Below are 16,396 nucleotides of genomic sequence, written 5' to 3' on the forward strand. Positions count from 1 at the left end.
ACTTTCCTGCACTGGGGAAGGAAATGGCAGCCCACTCCAGTGTTCTTGCCTGGAGAATCCCAGGGATGGGGGAGCCTGGTGGGCTGCCGTCTGTGGGGTCGCACAGAGTCGGACATGACTGAAGCGACTTAGCAGCAGCAACAGCTTGGGGAGTGAGTTTAAATTGCTAACAAGCTCCCAGGTGATGCCAATATTGCTGGCCCACTGACGATGATTAAATGTCCAGGAGACTCTGGTCTCACCATCTCATTTTCTTAGGTGAAGGAAGGAAGGCTGGAGATGGTAAAGGGACCATCCAGTGTCACTCAGCCAGCTAGGGACAGGATCAGAACTACACTTAAGGCATCCTCCCCAGCTCAGTGCTGCTTACATTGACATCGTCCTGCTTTCTCTCCCCAGTGTCTTGCTGTCTGTAATCTGCCTTTGTATATAAAAAGAAGTTGCTACTGTTTCCTGAGACTGTCCTATCTACAGTTTTGGACTCTGAACAATTGGGCTTCTGAACAAGCCAACTTGTCCCTGTGTGGGTTTCAACACCAGCCCTGGGATAGAGCCTTTAACACTCATCAGTGTGTATGTAGTGGAGAAGGAAAGTCTGAAAAGTGGAGAGGGTTCTAATTTTCTTGTCTAAGTAAGGCTGAGGGTTCTGTAGGTAGTAGAAGTTGAGAGTGTTCTGCAGAGTGTCCTTTTATGAAAACATGCTTTTGGTGGTGTAATCCCCTCCCCTCTCCTAATGGCAGGGAAATTAGTTACTTAAGCCAGATTATTGTTCAGGATAATGAAAGTGATAAATGACCATCATCTGAAAACTGATTTTCTCTGAGGTTTAGTCATGCTGTGATGTCATCAGCCAAAAGTTTTCTGGCCTGCTGACTCCAGTTCAATTGTTTTCTTTCCAGCTGAAAGATAAATATTTGGGAACCCAAGTCTTTGGTCATCCATAAAGAATTGTATGAGGTGTGAACAATAATAATGGAGTGAGTGGTTTTCATACAGTCCAGTTAAGGCTGGGTTCACTCAATTTAGCTTTATTTCTGCTTGGCTGAGTTTTGAGGGATGAGATGGAAAATGGGTTTGGATTTGGAGGAAGAAAAGGAGAGTACAATGCACCATGTATTCTGAGGACATACCAGGTTAAGCTTCGCACGTGCAAATTTACATTTGAGCCATACAATACCTCTGCAAGTAAGAGGTGGTACATGGCTCTTTTGCAAATAAGGAAACTGAGGCTCAAAGATGCTAAATTGGCTGATTTAGAAGCCCAGTTGCTTCTTTAAAAAGAAGTCTGTGGTCGTTCTAACTCAGTACTCCTCATACTACCACTCTGTGGCCTTTCACTTTGTTCTGTGGGCTGTTTTGGAATCTTTTCACATACAGTCAGAGAGACTTCATGGTATTTTAGAAAAGAGCCCTGGAAAGAGCTGGGTGATCTATGCTGCTCAATAGTTTGTTCTGTGTAGTAAATAACTTTTAACTCATCTGAGACTATGAAGTGGAAAGAATTGTACTTGCCCTGCTTACCCTGCCAGCTCGGGGAGGATTAACTGACATAATAAATGTGAAGGCACTTACTTGTCCTGACTTTTCCTCGCCAACAGAATGTTTAATATTGTCCATCCAAAGCAAAACCCAAGTTAGCCTTTCTCTTTTCTTCAGCCTTTCTCTCAAACTGCAATCTTCTCTGCAGTCTTCACAGCATGGTCCCAGCCCAGCTCTCAGCCTGTTTCTAACTCCTCCCAACACATTATACTTCACACTCTGGGCAACTTGGATGTTTCCAAACCTGCTGTGCTCTACACGTTCAAGCCTCTGCCTGGGCTCTGGCTTTCTTTGCCTGGAAAGCTCACCTGTCTACTTGGGAACCTTTTTATCATATTAAGTCCAGATCAAATATAGTCTCCTCTGTGAAGCCTTCCTCTACCCACTGTCTCCCATAAGATTACTGACTTTGCGTTATGTTTCTAAAGTACTTTGTGTCTGCTGCTGCTAAGTTGCTTCAGTCGTGGCCGACTCTGTGCGACCCCATAGACGGCAGCCCCCCAGGCTCCCCTGTCCCTGGGATTCTCCAGGCAAGAACACTGGAGTGGGTTGCCATTTCCTTCTCCAATGCATGAAAGTGAAAAGGGAAAGGGAAGTCGCTCAGTCGTGTCTGACTCTTAGCGACCCCATGGACCACAGCCGCTCCTCCGTCCATGGGATTTTTCCAGGCAAGGGTACTGGAGTGGGGTGCCATTGCCTTTTCTGGATGGCTGTTATTAAATCATTTGTCACATTCATATGTTGCTGGTAGAGCTGTGCCTGTGAATACTTCCAGGATAAGATCCATGATTTATTTGTGTTTGTCTCCATTGCCTGATGTATCTTGTACATAAATTTGTTGCATTGCCTTGAGGGTCTCTCTTATGGAAGCCTGTTCTTTGTCAAATGTCATTGAACTTGGATACTGAATATGGGTGGGTTCAGAAGAGCAGTTGTATCTGAGTGGGAAGGGTCTCTCTTATATTCAAGAACTGATTCCTCCTAATGTGCTTGTAAGACACTTAAGTGTATCATAACATAAGACACTTAAGTATATCATAAGTTATGATAGTGAGTTCTTAGTTTAGTTTGAGAACTCACAAGCTAAAGTATAGAATGGGGTCAGACATTGAGGTGGGGTGAAGGTAGGACTCTCCTAAGTTCTGTAATGACTTAAATTTTATATGTCAAATGAATTTCACCAAGTAAGTTCCTTCTGCTATTATCTTTTTCTTCCCACCAGTATTATCTTTTGATTTGATTTTTTTTTACCAGATGTCTGAAACTGGACTGCAGTTTCTTGATTGAATACAGCCTAGAATACCTTCTGGCCTATTCTGCATGTGTGTGTGTGCAGTGCATTCTTTTGCCTTCTCTGTAGCATCATTATTGCTGGGGCCAGGACCCCATGCCTTTTAAAGAACATTAACCCTACCAGTGAGCCTCCATACTATATGATTTGTCATGATCTTGATTATTTTCAACTGTTAATTTTCCTCTAGTGTTCCTAGGCCTAAGCTAGGGGCTAGGCCACAGTCCCAGTACCCACAGCGGGTGGCAGGCACTGTGCTTGGCTTTTTACACAGAATATCTCATTTGATTTGAACAGTGCCCTGCAAAGATGCGTATACTTAACCTCCATCTTGCAGATGAGATAATTGAAGTCCAGGGAGGTTAAGTCACTTGCCCATGGTTAAGTGTGGTACAACCAAGATTTGATCCCAGATCTGCTAACATTGAAGTCTGTTTTCTCCTAGGGATGTTATAGAGAGACTGGGTTTTCTCAAGGATCTCCAGAGAATCGGTGCTGTTTCTGGTGAATGTTTTAAAGAGTCTTTTTCTGATTGCAGCCCTGCCTTGGATAGATGCTGCTGAATCTGTAAGAAATGTCGGTGCCACTACCACCCCAACACTCCAAACGTGAGACTAGGAAATCTCAGTCCAGCATTGTGCCCAGTGATCATGAACCATCTGAAAAGGTTAGAGCAAGCTGTCCCTCCCAATAGTGTCTCATTTAGCCTCTTTTCTGTGTTGGCTTAGTCCCTATCCTCCCCTCTATATCTTTTGGAATATGTGTGGTTAATCTGAGAAAGTGAGAAGGCATGGCAAACCTTGTAGTTGGAGGAGACCAGCAAATTATAACTTGGGGAGAAAGCATAAACTCTTCTTTCCCATAAGTGCATGGCTAAGATGAAGGGTGTCCTCCACAACTTTCAAAAGCAAACAATACTCAGTTCTCATTAGGGTCCCATTTAAACTCTTATTTTCTCTGAGAGGCTCAAAGCACCTTGCCAGGTGGCTGCTTAGTACATCCTGGGGAGAGTATGATGATTAGGTCAACAAATGTATTATAATGCTTTTTACAGCTATTAAATTTGAAGAATGGGTCCATTTTGAGCCTGCTGTTTTGACCTTGTGAATAGTTTGACATTGACATTCCAAGCTTGTGATGTTCTGTGTTTGCCATCAGTCATATTTTAATCAGAATTTTACTAATACTGATGAATTGTTGCTAAGAAAGTGTTTCCCGGAGCAAACATCATTAGGCCAATTTAATTTCCTTGATTGGTTTTCTCTCAGCACAGATAAACACTTTCTAATCATTTTCATTTTTGTCTCACTAAAATGGTTTTCTCGGAGGTTAGGGAAAACAAGTGTATTTTTCCTATGTAAATTTGGCAAGGAAGATTTGCTATATTGATCAAATTTTTGTTCATATCAAATTTTATGATTAGAGTTCTGCCACTGTACATTTTCTTTTGTGGCAGTTATTTTTCCAAATCCAACTTTCTCAGGGTGTATTTTGCAAATATAAATTTTATAGGATTTAGTTTCACCATTAATTTTATTTGGGGCTGGTTGTTTCTGCCAGTAATATTAAGCAGGAGTGGGATAGCAGACCATAGTTAATTTCTTAGCTAATTTGTGAGAAAATAATAATTTATTCTTTGCTAATTATTTCCATTAGGATTGTTTATCATGAACTAGATGAAAGACTAACAGTTTACTTATTTCTTAGCTTAAACAGTCAAAAAACAGAAGTAATTCTTCTCAGCTCTTTCAGAATTGCTCCACTGTACTAGAATTGGTCTATTGCAATAAGAATCCAATTCTCTAAGTTTCTAATCACTTACTGTGTTATGTACTAACTGTACATAATGTAAAGAGAGAAACAGAGAAAATAAATGGTCTGACCTCAGTGTTCTGTTTCACATTATAACAACTCTCTGACATAGGTAAGGCAGAGTTCTCAATTCATAAAGGAAATCTGATACATAGGACACTTTCACCAAACAAAAACTGTTAGGGAATAGAGAAACCCTACAGTGTGATTTACCTTAACCTTTAACCCCATAGAGATAGTCTTGCTCATTTGGTAGTGGGATAAGGCATTTCAGATAAACACTAGCTAGAAAGAAAGCTCTCTTTGCTCCAAAATATTCACCCTGCCTCCTTTTCCCCATTCCTCCCTTGCATACACTAAAAGGGATAAATATGAATTACCAAACTCCTTTCTTAAAATACAGAATTTTCCTTATGAGGTTTAAAATCACATTGGACCATGTATTTTTAAAATACTATTTCTGCCCATTTACAGCTTATATAGACTTTTAAAAAATATGTATTCTCTTATTTGATCCTCAAATAAGGTAGGTCATCTTTCCAGTTTTACTGATGAGAAGATTGAGGTTCAGAAATTAAGTGACTTTTCCAAGGTCAATCGCTAGTAAAGGACTGATCCTGGATCAGTATCTAGGTATGTGTGTGATTATCCTTATTGAGAATGTCTTAAATCAACTACTTAACATAAGAGACACTTAAATTTTGTTAAATTATTGAAGTAATTTACCTGGGAACGCCCATATTAAATGAATGACTGGGAGTTGCAAGGTGGTGGTGATGGTCATGATTAATCTTGGCTAGGATAGCCATAGATATGAGAGGAGTAAGAGAGAAAATTAGCTTCACCAAGCTATTTTGCTCATTTTAAGAGTTACAATGAAGGTTGTCCTGTCTCCTCACAGCCTTGTCACCATCATCAATGATTATTACCTCCTTCAGGGACTCTCTAAGCAGCAGTGAGTGCCAAAACTTTCTTTTGTTGTAATTTATTAGGGTTTATTATAGACATTCCCAATTGCTTGGAGATTCAGGCTGTTGAGCTCCAAAGATGACCTGAAGTCCCTGAAAAGACTGTTCACAATTGGATATACTCATTTACCTTTTTCACTTTTTTAGAAAGATGAGAAGTACCAAGCAAAGATATCTCCATCTTCACCTCAGGGACCACTCAAAAAGAGATCAGCTTTTGAAGATCTCACCAATGTGAGTATGCTAGTTCAGTCCTATGGTGTTGCATAAGGTTCAAACAACCTCTTCCTTGAGGGACCTTTCTAGTTTACCAAACCCTGACCCTCTGTAGAATGCTGAGAGCCAATTCCAATTTTATTTGGAATCAGTGACCCAATTTCAGAAACTGTAGGGGCTTTTCTGCTGGCACATACCATCTGTATTAATTGGTGGAGCTCTCTGAAAGCCTCAGACAGAATGATGATCAGATGTGAAATTGTAGACAGATATGAGAACTATGAATTCTTACATTTAGGTAAAGTCCAGAGATGGCTCGACTGGCTGCCTTAGCCTTGGAGGCAAGTGTCAATACTATGATGGGTTCATTGTAGTCTAGGGCAGTGTTTATCAGTTCAGGCACTATGGGCCTTTTTGAATAGGACAGCTTTTCTACTGTGTAGGACTGAATGACTGGGAGTTGCACCACCTTGCAACTCCCAGTCATTCAACCAGCATTCCTGGCCCCTGACATTAAGTTCCAGCAGCATCCCAGTCATAGTGACAGTCAAAACTGACCTCTGATGTATGGAACCATTGATGACCACAGTTCCATAATTTGGTTTTCGACTAAGGATATCTAGAGACTCAATTGTGACTAGAATTCTTGAGTTTACTTCCAAGTTACCTCCCTTCTGGTGTTATTAAAGTACTAGCAAAAAATCAAATTTAATAGTTAGAATGTTACTAATTGAATATAGATAACCTTTGGTCTTAGAAATCAGTAATAACTGATACCTCCTGAGTGTTTACCACATCCCAGGGATGGCAGAGCCTGGTGGGCTGCTGTCTATGGGGTCGCACAGAGTCGGACACGACTGAAGCGACTTAGCAGCAGCAGCAGCAGGCACTATCCACCCACTTAATACTCATAAAATCCTATGAGGCAGACACTAAAACTATAACCCCTTTACAGCTGAAGACATGGCTAGTGTTGGTTTTGAAGTCCGTTTCATCTAGGATACAGAGAACCCTAGTGAGATCTGTCCTGCCTTCTATAATAGAGTGTTATTTTGTGGCTACCAGAATTCTTACATTTACTAGGTAATATTTTACTGCCTTGGGCAGGGTTGGATAAGCATTGGCAAAGTTCTCTCCTTTATATCTCTGCTCTTTAGATGCCATGTGACCACTTTTGTGTTAAACCAGTCTTTTCCCCATGCAGATTACAACATGTGTAATTGTGTTACAGCTTCCTGCATAATCAGATTTACTATATACTGGTTGAAAGAGCTGCCTCCCATACAGACCTGTAAAGTTAGATTCATTTCCTGACTTATTTTACCATGGCTCTTGAAACTTTGTTGAGATAAGGTAGCCACATAAGTCAGGAGCAGATGCAGCCTATCTTAGCGTAGCTTCCCTTGGCCTCCAGAGTCCCTGATGGCAGTGCAAAGAAAAGCTCTAACAGCATATGAGAAGCTTTCCTGTTGTGTCTCAGTACTTTTTTATTTGTGAAATTTATGTCATCATCGATAAAGAATAAGCAAATTAATAGGAAATACATGCTAGGACTCTCCTGGTTCTCCAACTGAATTCACCATCTGTTAGGTCACATACTCCTCCAGGGTAGGGAAAAAGCAAGGCACCCCTGGGAAGTATCTCTGCCTCTAGCTTTTCAGAAGCTCAGAAAGCCCATTTGCCCTTTTGCCTTCAAGTTCTGCTTATTTTGAATTGTCTTTGGTGCTTTCCAGAGAAAGTTCCGTCATTACAATATACGTAAGTCATTCCAGGATTGAACATTTCTGCAGATGTCTGAGCTCATCTCTTTAAGGGTTGAGGATTCCTTTCTCTCTGAATTTTGGGGATTCCCTTTATGATGATTTGCTTTTTCCTGTCGGTATTACTGTGTCTTCATGTCCCCATATCTGTCTTCTCCTCAGCATTCACCACAGTGAGGTTCTGGCTGGCCAAAGGAGCTGATCTGTTTTAGTTATTTAGTCTGCTGTGAGTTTTCTTTTTTCCCTTTCCTTTATCCTTCCAGCATGGGAAGGACTTTTGATTTGTTAGAGCTGATCCTGAGCCATTGGATGCAGAGATAAGGTCTATTTCCTAAATTATGTTTTGTCAGTAGGATTTTCATCTCTATTTTCCTATTTCTCGGTGAAAAAATTAGGGGGAAATACTGGTAAAGGACCCCTTGAGCTTAGATCTGAAAATATTGGTGCTTTGAACCTTCACATATGGCAAGTAGAAAGTTTCACTCTGGGAATTAGAGTCTCCACCTCTCTCGTGCCAAGAATGCACATCTTTTCTAATTGTGGATCTCGGCTGGACACAGAAGGAGTTTGTAACTCTTTAGGTGAAATTCAAATACAAACTGTGCCAAACTCTTTGGAGAGCAGAAGTGGACAACAACCCGAGGGCCTAAGAAGGAATTCCCTGCTGGATTGTAGTAGCTTATTATGATATGATGATACAAAGGCATAATTTTTTTATATTTCATTTGGAAATAATTTCATTTATAATAAGTTGCAAAAAGAATAATACAAAGAACACACATATACCTTTTACTTAGGTTCACCTATTATTAACATTTTATCCCATCTTCTTACATACATCATGGCCCTTTATCCCTAAGTACTTCAGTGTGTATTACCCCAGAGAAGTAGTCTTATATAACCATAGTGCAGTCAACTTCATAAATTTACACTGATGTAATGTTTTTATGTAATTTATTGCCCATATTCCCATTCTTCCCATTGACTTTGTAAAGTCAACGTTATAAGCATTTTTCCCCCTCCAGGGAAGGATCCAGTCTAGGGTTGTTTACTTGTCATGTCTCTAGCTTCTTTTAATCTGGAATGCTTCCATAGCTTCTCTTTGTTTTTTATGACATTTTTGAAGAATAAAGTCCCACTCAATCCCCCTTTTAAAAATAGAACATTCCTCATTTTATGTTTTTCTAATATGTCCATGAGATTAGATTGGTGTTATACATACTTGACTGGAGTACTGTATGGGTCATGGTCTGTCCTTAGGGTATCACAGCTGGAAGCATACAATATCCATCATTGGTGAGGTTAATTTTGATCACCCAGTCAAGATGTTGTCTGGTTTCTCTGCTGCATAATGACTGTTTTTTTTCCCTCTTGCAACTAACAGTCTGTGGGACACACTGTTAGGAGCCTGCAAATAACTGCTCTTCATAAACATGCCCCCTAGATTTAGTATCCATTGATGATTTTTGCCTAACCCAGTTTTTATGGTGATTTTTCCAGCTGTAGTTCTTGCTCCCCATTTACCAATCTGCCTTTGGCATTCTATAAGCAGAGCCTTCCCTTCTTCCCTATTTATTATTAATATAGACTTATGAATTTTTATTTTTCAGTGGTTTGTTGTTCATTATTATGTTATTTTGGTGTTCAAATTGGCCACTAGGGTCCCCTTGAATCTAATTACTGTGTCTTTGTGACATACTCTCATCATTTTTTTTTGCATTTTCTTCCAGCATAACAGGATGTCTCAGACTCATCATGTGCCTATTTTTATCTCAGACAGGGAGTCGACTGTTTTTCCAAAAAATTCCTGCTCATTTGAGTGGGGAATAGTCCTAGAGACTAAGATCTCAGTGCTAGGTGTGCTACTGGGGTATCTGCTTTTTCTGCCCTTTCTGCAGAGAGTTAGGAAATATCTGGATGTAATATATATATTTGTTGTTCTTTTAGTCACTAATTCGTGTCCAACTTTTTGTGACTCCATGGACTGTAGCCTTCCATGGCTTCTCTGTCCATGGGATTCTCCAGGCAAGAAAACTGGAGTGGGTTGCCATTTCCTTCTCCAAGGGATCTTCCTGACCCAGGCATGAAGCTGGGACTCCTGCATTGGCAGGCGGATTCTTTACTGCTGAGCCACCAGGGGAGCCCACATATACATTATACATACATACATATCTGTACTTAAAGATACACACACACACACATATATCTATATATACAAGTAACACACACTCCTATATATATATACATATACCTGTGTAAGAAATTATGAGTCTACACAGCTCCCATTCCAATGCACAAGATTCTTTCTTATATTCCTCAGTCCATATTTGTATGTACCTTCTTTACAGTGAGAACCATGGTTCCTAAGATCACCAACATATTTACCCAATACTGTAATACATCTAAAAGTTTCAGAATTACTTCTTCCACACTACCATAATAAACTCACCTATTAAAAAGAGTTCCAGATTTATTTGTGATGTTCCCTACCACCCCACAAACCCATCCTGATTGAGGAAGTATATATTGAGGGTATATAGTCTGTGTTTACTTGGATTAGCTGTTTCTTGTATTTTCTTCTGTTTTCTTTCTTTTGTCCTTCAGTGTGGTTATGGTATTTATTTGGAATATAATTAGATTCAATTTGTTTTATTTTAAAGGCATAATCTTTAAAATGATTTTTTTATTGATGTTATTCACAGTCCCATGATTTCTTCTGCTGTTTAATAAAATTAGTCATGATTAGAGTCTTTGGTGGAGCTCCCCAGAGCCCCATGTTAAATAAATATCCCCTCAGTGGGATGGGATAGATGTATCACAGATAGTGATGTGTTAGAGGTCTGTCCTGAAACACTAGTTGATCTTGGCATTCTCAGGCAGCAAAGCCAGTTATATGGTCTTTTTCCCCCTCTGAACGTCTTATGGGGTCAAAATGGAATATGAAGTTTACAAAATATCTTTTTGGGAATTTGCCAGCCAGTATGGAGATCAACACTATATTCTATATATCTTGAAAGTGAAGTTTTCTCTCCATTTCCTTGCTTCCTTCTCCTGACTACTCCCCCCCCCCGCCTTTTTTTGCAGGCTCCTCAAAGTCAACATGTCCAGCCCAAGAAGGAAGCCAATAATGAGTTTGTTAAAGATACTTCCAAGAAGAGAAACAAGGAAAGGTTGCCTGAAAACAATAAGATGAATATAAAAAGGTGAGTAGAGGGAACTCAGAGGGCATTGCTTTAGATGGTAAAGGAGAGGGAGTGACATCCTTTTGACCGCCTTTTGTTCCCATTGAGAACATTGTTAATGAGCCACAGTGGTGAGTACTATATTAATCCTGGGTGCTTAGATGGTCTAAGTTGCTAAAGAATTTCAGGCCTCTTGTCTCTCCCTCCTCTGTCCCTCCCTCCCTCCCTCCCTCTGCCCCTCGCCCCCTGTTGTGTGCATATTGAAAGAGCTGTTGTCATTGAGGAATTTGCCAAGAGATCTTGTGTTCATATTTCCTCTCTTTTGGTGATTCAGTCCCTGATTGAGCAAGTCTGGGCTCCAGAGTGTGGAGCCAGTTTTCAGGGGATTCTCAGCAGCCGATTAATAGCTTGCCAGTCTGCTTATCCCATAAGAAGTCTTAGGGGGAGGCTTGTTTCTTGTTACTCTAGAGAAATTACTGTCTCCTTAGGCCAAAAATGTGTATTTTCCAGCTGTGTTTAGGGAACTGATAACAGGTTCTGCAAGTAGATATGAGTATTCTCACCTAGGATTTGGGAAAATGATTTACTCTTAGGAAAATTTTTATTGGAAGAAGAATTAGAAAGTGGAGTAAGACCTTTCTATATCCTCTCCTCATTCCAGTGGGAATTACTTCTTTTAGGAAGAATAGATTTCCCAGTCCCCCTTTCTATCTTCCTCCCCACCCCTTCCCAGCTCCAGACACTCACCAGTCTACTATCTGTTACGGATATACTTCCGTGGATATGTCTCCTCTAGATGATTCATATAAATGGAATCACATAATATCTAGTTTTTTGAGGTACTTTTGTTCAGATTGATCATATTTACCAATAATTCTCTTTTCTTGTTCTGGTTTCTGGTCATCCAGTGATTTGGTCACACCAGGTTAATCATTCTAATTGAAGTGAAGTCCTATTCAAAACAAAGCTTTGCATCTGACACATGTCAACAAATGTTTATTTTGGTCTTTTTATTACCTTCACTGGGAAAGCATCTTGTGAATAGCCTAGGGTGAAGGAAATATGACTAGATACCATGAACATTAAGTACCAGACCAACTTTCTCTTATAAGCTTTCATAAGCCTTTTATAAGCCTCTCTCTTATAATCGTCTCTCATAAGCCTTCAAACAATATTAATTTCAATCTGAATTTCACCAGATGCCTAGTGCTGATAGACAAAGACAAATGCAGCTAGTGAGAGAAACTGATACATAAGCAAATCACTCATACGATGTGCTAAGTATTATAATAAAAGCCTTTTTATATAAATAAAGGTAATAAGTCATATATGAAAAAGCAAGATAAGGATTTCAGGGGGAATTTTTTTAGAAAAGTGTGAGAACCTAGATCATAGAAACTATACACTATGCTACTTAGTAGATTTACTATGTTACCCATTGATTTTTACCCTCTAGTCTGTCTCTTGGGGTTGCAGTCCTTTCCCTTTCCATACATTTAGTAACTGTAGTGACAAAATGAAATGATAGGTAAGGATTCTAGGAACTACATTCTTCTCACCCAGACATTGTTTCCTTTGCAGATGTAAGGTAGAACTCTCACCAATAATAGTCTCAACCACCATGGTGCCAAACATTATAGATAATCTTCTCACTCTGGATATGTCTACCAGCTCCAAGACACCCAATACTGAGGAAACATCTATTTTCAAAGAGCCATTCATTTTAAAAGAGGAACCCACTTCTGAGGATGCAGTCCTCACGAAGAGGTCATTATCTTCAAAGAAGTGCACAAATCAGGAGGTAATATCCTTCTTGAAGAAGCCACTGTCCTTGCAGGGGAAGAGTGACAGTGATGTACAGCCAATGACTTTTGGGAAGAAGCGTAAAACCGGGGAGGCAGCCATCACCAACAGGACATTATCCTTAAAGAATATGTGCCAATATCAGGGAAAACAGTCTTGCTTGGGGGAGGAGTTGGCCTTGCAGGACGTCAGTGTTGAAGAGGATTCTTCCTTTATGGAGCTCCAGAATGTTAGTAAGAAGCCTAAAACTGAGGAAGCAACCTTCACCAACCCATTATCATCTTTAAAGAAAAAGTATACCACTCAGAGGAAGATGTCCTATAGGAAAAATCCTCTAGTACTGCAGAAGACCACCTCTGAAGAAAAGCCACTCACTGAGGAGTCTTTTAAGAGAAAGCCTAATGCTGAGGAGGAGTCCTTTTTCCAGGAGCCACCTGCACTGCAAGAGAAGCACACCTCTGAACAAGAAATATCCATCTTGAAGAAATCATTGGCCTTTCAGGAGAAGATTGACACTGAAGAGAAATCACTTTTTAAGGAACCATTGGCTTTTAAGAAGCAATCTACCACTGAGGAGACAGCCTTCACCATGAGGCCATTATCTTTAAAGAAAAAGTGCACTACTCAGAGGAAGAGGAAGATGACCTACATGAATAAGACCGCCTCTGGAGAGAAGGCACTCACTAGCCAGTTACTGTCCTTTAAAAAGAAGCCTACCCCTAAGGAGGAGTCCTGCTTCCAGGACCTCTCAGTGCTGCAAGAGAAGCATACCGATGATGGAGCAGTGACACTTTTGAAGAAGCCGTGGGCATTGCAGAAGAAAGATGATGAAGATGATTTTCTTATGGAGCCACTTTTCTTTAGGAAGGCTCATACTACTAAGGAGGCAACACTTCCCAAGAAGCCACTACCTTTAAAGAGGAAGTGTACTACTCAGGGGAAGATGTACCACTTGAAGAATCCACTAGTATTGCAGAAGGTCACATCTGAAGAGAAGTCACTCGTTAAGGAGCCATTACCCTTTAAGAAGCCGCCTACCACTAAGGAATCCCTTTTCCAAGAGCCATCAGCATTGCAGGAGAAGCACACCATTCTAGAGGAGGCATCCATCTTGAAGAAGCCCTTTGTCTTGCAAAAGACTCCAGCTGAGGAGGAATCAGTTAAAAAGGAGACTTTGACTTTTAAGAAGTTTACCATTGGGGAGGCAGCCTCCACCAATATGCTGTTATCTTTAAAGGAGAAGTGTACTACTCAGGGTAAGTCCTGTTTGATCAAGCCACTAGTATTGCAGACCATTTCTGAAGAGAAATCACTCATTAAGGAGCCTACCACTGAGGTGGAGTCCCTCTTGAAGGAACCATCTGCACTGCAAGAGAAGCACACCACTCAGGGGGATGTGGCCCCCTTGAAAAAGCCATGGGCATTACAGGAGAGAATAGACAGTAAAGATGAATTTCTTATGGAGCCACTGTCATTTAGGAAGACACAGACCACAAATGTGGCAGTCTCTACCGAGGAGTCATTATCTTTAATGAAGCAAACGTGTGCCACTCAAACAATAATGTCTATCTGGCAAGAACTGTTGGGGTTGCAGAATATGATTGGTAAGAATTCCGTTATGATGCCAGTATCATCTAGGAAGAAGTCTTCAACTGATGAGGCAGTTCTTACCAAGACAACATTATCTCCAAAAATGAGGCAAATCACTCAGTGGAACACGGTCATAGAGAAGACCGCCTCTGAAAAAGAGTCACTCTTTAAGAAGTTGTTGCCCTTAAAAAAAAAGTATACAACTGAAGAGGGGCTCCTCTTCCAGGATCCATCTGTATTGAAAGAGAAACACACCTCTCTGCAACAGGCGTCCCTCTCAAAGAAGCCATTGACCTTAGAGGAGAATATTGCCACTAAAGAAGAATCAAATGTCAAAGAACTGTTGACCATGGAGAAGTCCTTGGTCTTGCAGAAGACTGATACCAAAGTGGACTTCTTGAAGACGCTGTTGGCTTTGCAGAAGAAAAGCACCACTGAAGAGAAATTCTTTTTCGAGAAACCATTGGTTCTGAAGGAAAACTTCTCCCCCGAGGCAGCAGCCAGCATAGAGGGACAATCATCTTTTAAGAAGCAGGCCACTGCTCAGGGGGAGGTGTTCCTCTTGAAAAAGCAGTCGACCTTGCAAGAGAACATCACCAGTGAAGAGGAGTGCATTATTAAGCAGCCACAGGCCTTGCAGGAGAAGCCCAGCATTGAAAAGGAGACCATCCTGAGGGAGTCCTTGGCCTTGCAGGAGAATTCCATGATTGAGAAGGAGGCTGTCTGGAAGGAGCCATTGGCCTTGCAAAAGACTCTCACTCACAAAGAAGACCCCTTTCTCAAAGATTGCACCTTCCAAATTGAAACCAGCCCAGATGTGTCCACCACCATCCCTGAATTTGGAATAGGCTTGTCCAACACCATCACCATGTCTTGCAGTACCATAAGCAAGTCCAGTACTTGTGAATCCAGTTCCGATAAACCTTCCTCATCTTGTGACAAGAGATCACAGCAGGAGGTATTCTGCTTTCTTTCTTCTTAAATTAGATGAAGTGTTCTTTTTTGTCTTGGAGGTGGCTGCTAGCAAAGAGTTTTTTTTTTTGCCTTCCTAAGCAATTGAGTTGTATATAGTAAGTGATATTAAACCGAACTGGCCTTGTAGAATCTCTTGACTTCATGATTGGCATAGTGATACACCTGAGCCACTAGAAAGTATTTATTCCAGGGACACCCTCAAGGGTCTGGAATACTCTGTGTGTGTGTATTTCAGTAGTGGTTAGACAATTTCAGGAAATTGCCTTTCTTAGTAATTGCAATCTGCATTACATAGGACCTTAGCTAAAGATAAGTTAAATTCACAGAGGCATCTTCCAAGGAAGATGGTTTATAAGTTGTAAATTAGAAGGAAAATGAGATGAGGTTTGGTACCTGGGAGGAGAAAACCTGGCTGTAGGCAAAATAGCCTGGTTAAAGGTATAGAATGGAGGAAAAGGCTAACAAGATGAACTGGGCCCGATCAAAGCATTGAAACATAACAGGTGACATAAGCTGGAAGATTGTAAGATCACAATGTCTTTCTTGGAGAATCTTGTGCTTACCTGTAATAATAGTGCCTGGTTCTTAGGGCAGAGCAGGTATGTACAAGGATTAAGTATTTCTTGGTTACTCAACAGTATGCAGATTACAGGGCAAAGGCTTGAGCTGAAGATAAAAGTGGGAAGAAAGGAGTAATTTTTTGTGTGTGTGCTAAGCTTCTCTTGGAACCTTTTTCCTAATATGTCTTTTTGATGATTTCCAAGCAGATGATCCCACTGGGGAATACTGATATAGACTGCAGCGACCCACTTTTCAGCTCAGTATATGCTAAGGATATCTTCAGTTACATGAAGAAAAGAGAGGTATGTAGGGGGTGGGGTGAGGGGAAATAACTTTCCAGTTCTCATTTTCTTACCATACATCCTTCAATGATGAGGAAAATAATAACAGTAGCAGCTGATGTCTCCTGGTAGCATACTATGAGTTAAACATTGTGCTAAGGGATTTATAAACATTATCTTGCTTAATTCTCCCAATAGCTTCATGATGGTAGGTATTACTATCTCCTTTTTATAGTTGGGGGAAACTGCTCAGTCAAAACAACTAGTGTGTAGTACATCTGGGATATGAACTAGAGTTTGATTACCTTAGAAACCATAAGCCCGCACCAATTGCTTAGAAGGTAATCTCAGGCACAAAAATTGTCAAGTGAGCTCTTTCTGAGTGACTTAAGAGATCTTTCTCCTTCTCTATGCAGTT

General features: G+C 40.6%; 1 protein-coding gene across 1 annotated transcript in view; it reads left to right on the forward strand.

Annotated features, from left to right (window-relative positions):
- Window positions 1-3,404: 3,404 nt before the first annotated feature.
- The window catches only part of CCNB3 (cyclin B3), a 37,286-nt gene continuing 24,294 nt past the window's right edge, over window positions 3,405-16,396 (forward strand). Inside the window, exons 1-5 of the mRNA XM_052663701.1 lie at window positions 3,405-3,497; window positions 5,758-5,844; window positions 10,671-10,789; window positions 12,350-15,119; window positions 15,904-15,999. Of these exons, the coding sequence (XP_052519661.1) occupies window positions 3,405-3,497; window positions 5,758-5,844; window positions 10,671-10,789; window positions 12,350-15,119; window positions 15,904-15,999 (3,165 nt within the window). The remainder of the gene's footprint in view (window positions 3,498-5,757; window positions 5,845-10,670; window positions 10,790-12,349; window positions 15,120-15,903; window positions 16,000-16,396) is intronic.

This window comes from Budorcas taxicolor, chromosome X, assembly GCF_023091745.1.
Source record: "Budorcas taxicolor isolate Tak-1 chromosome X, Takin1.1, whole genome shotgun sequence".
Taxonomy (NCBI): Eukaryota; Metazoa; Chordata; class Mammalia; order Artiodactyla; family Bovidae; genus Budorcas; species Budorcas taxicolor.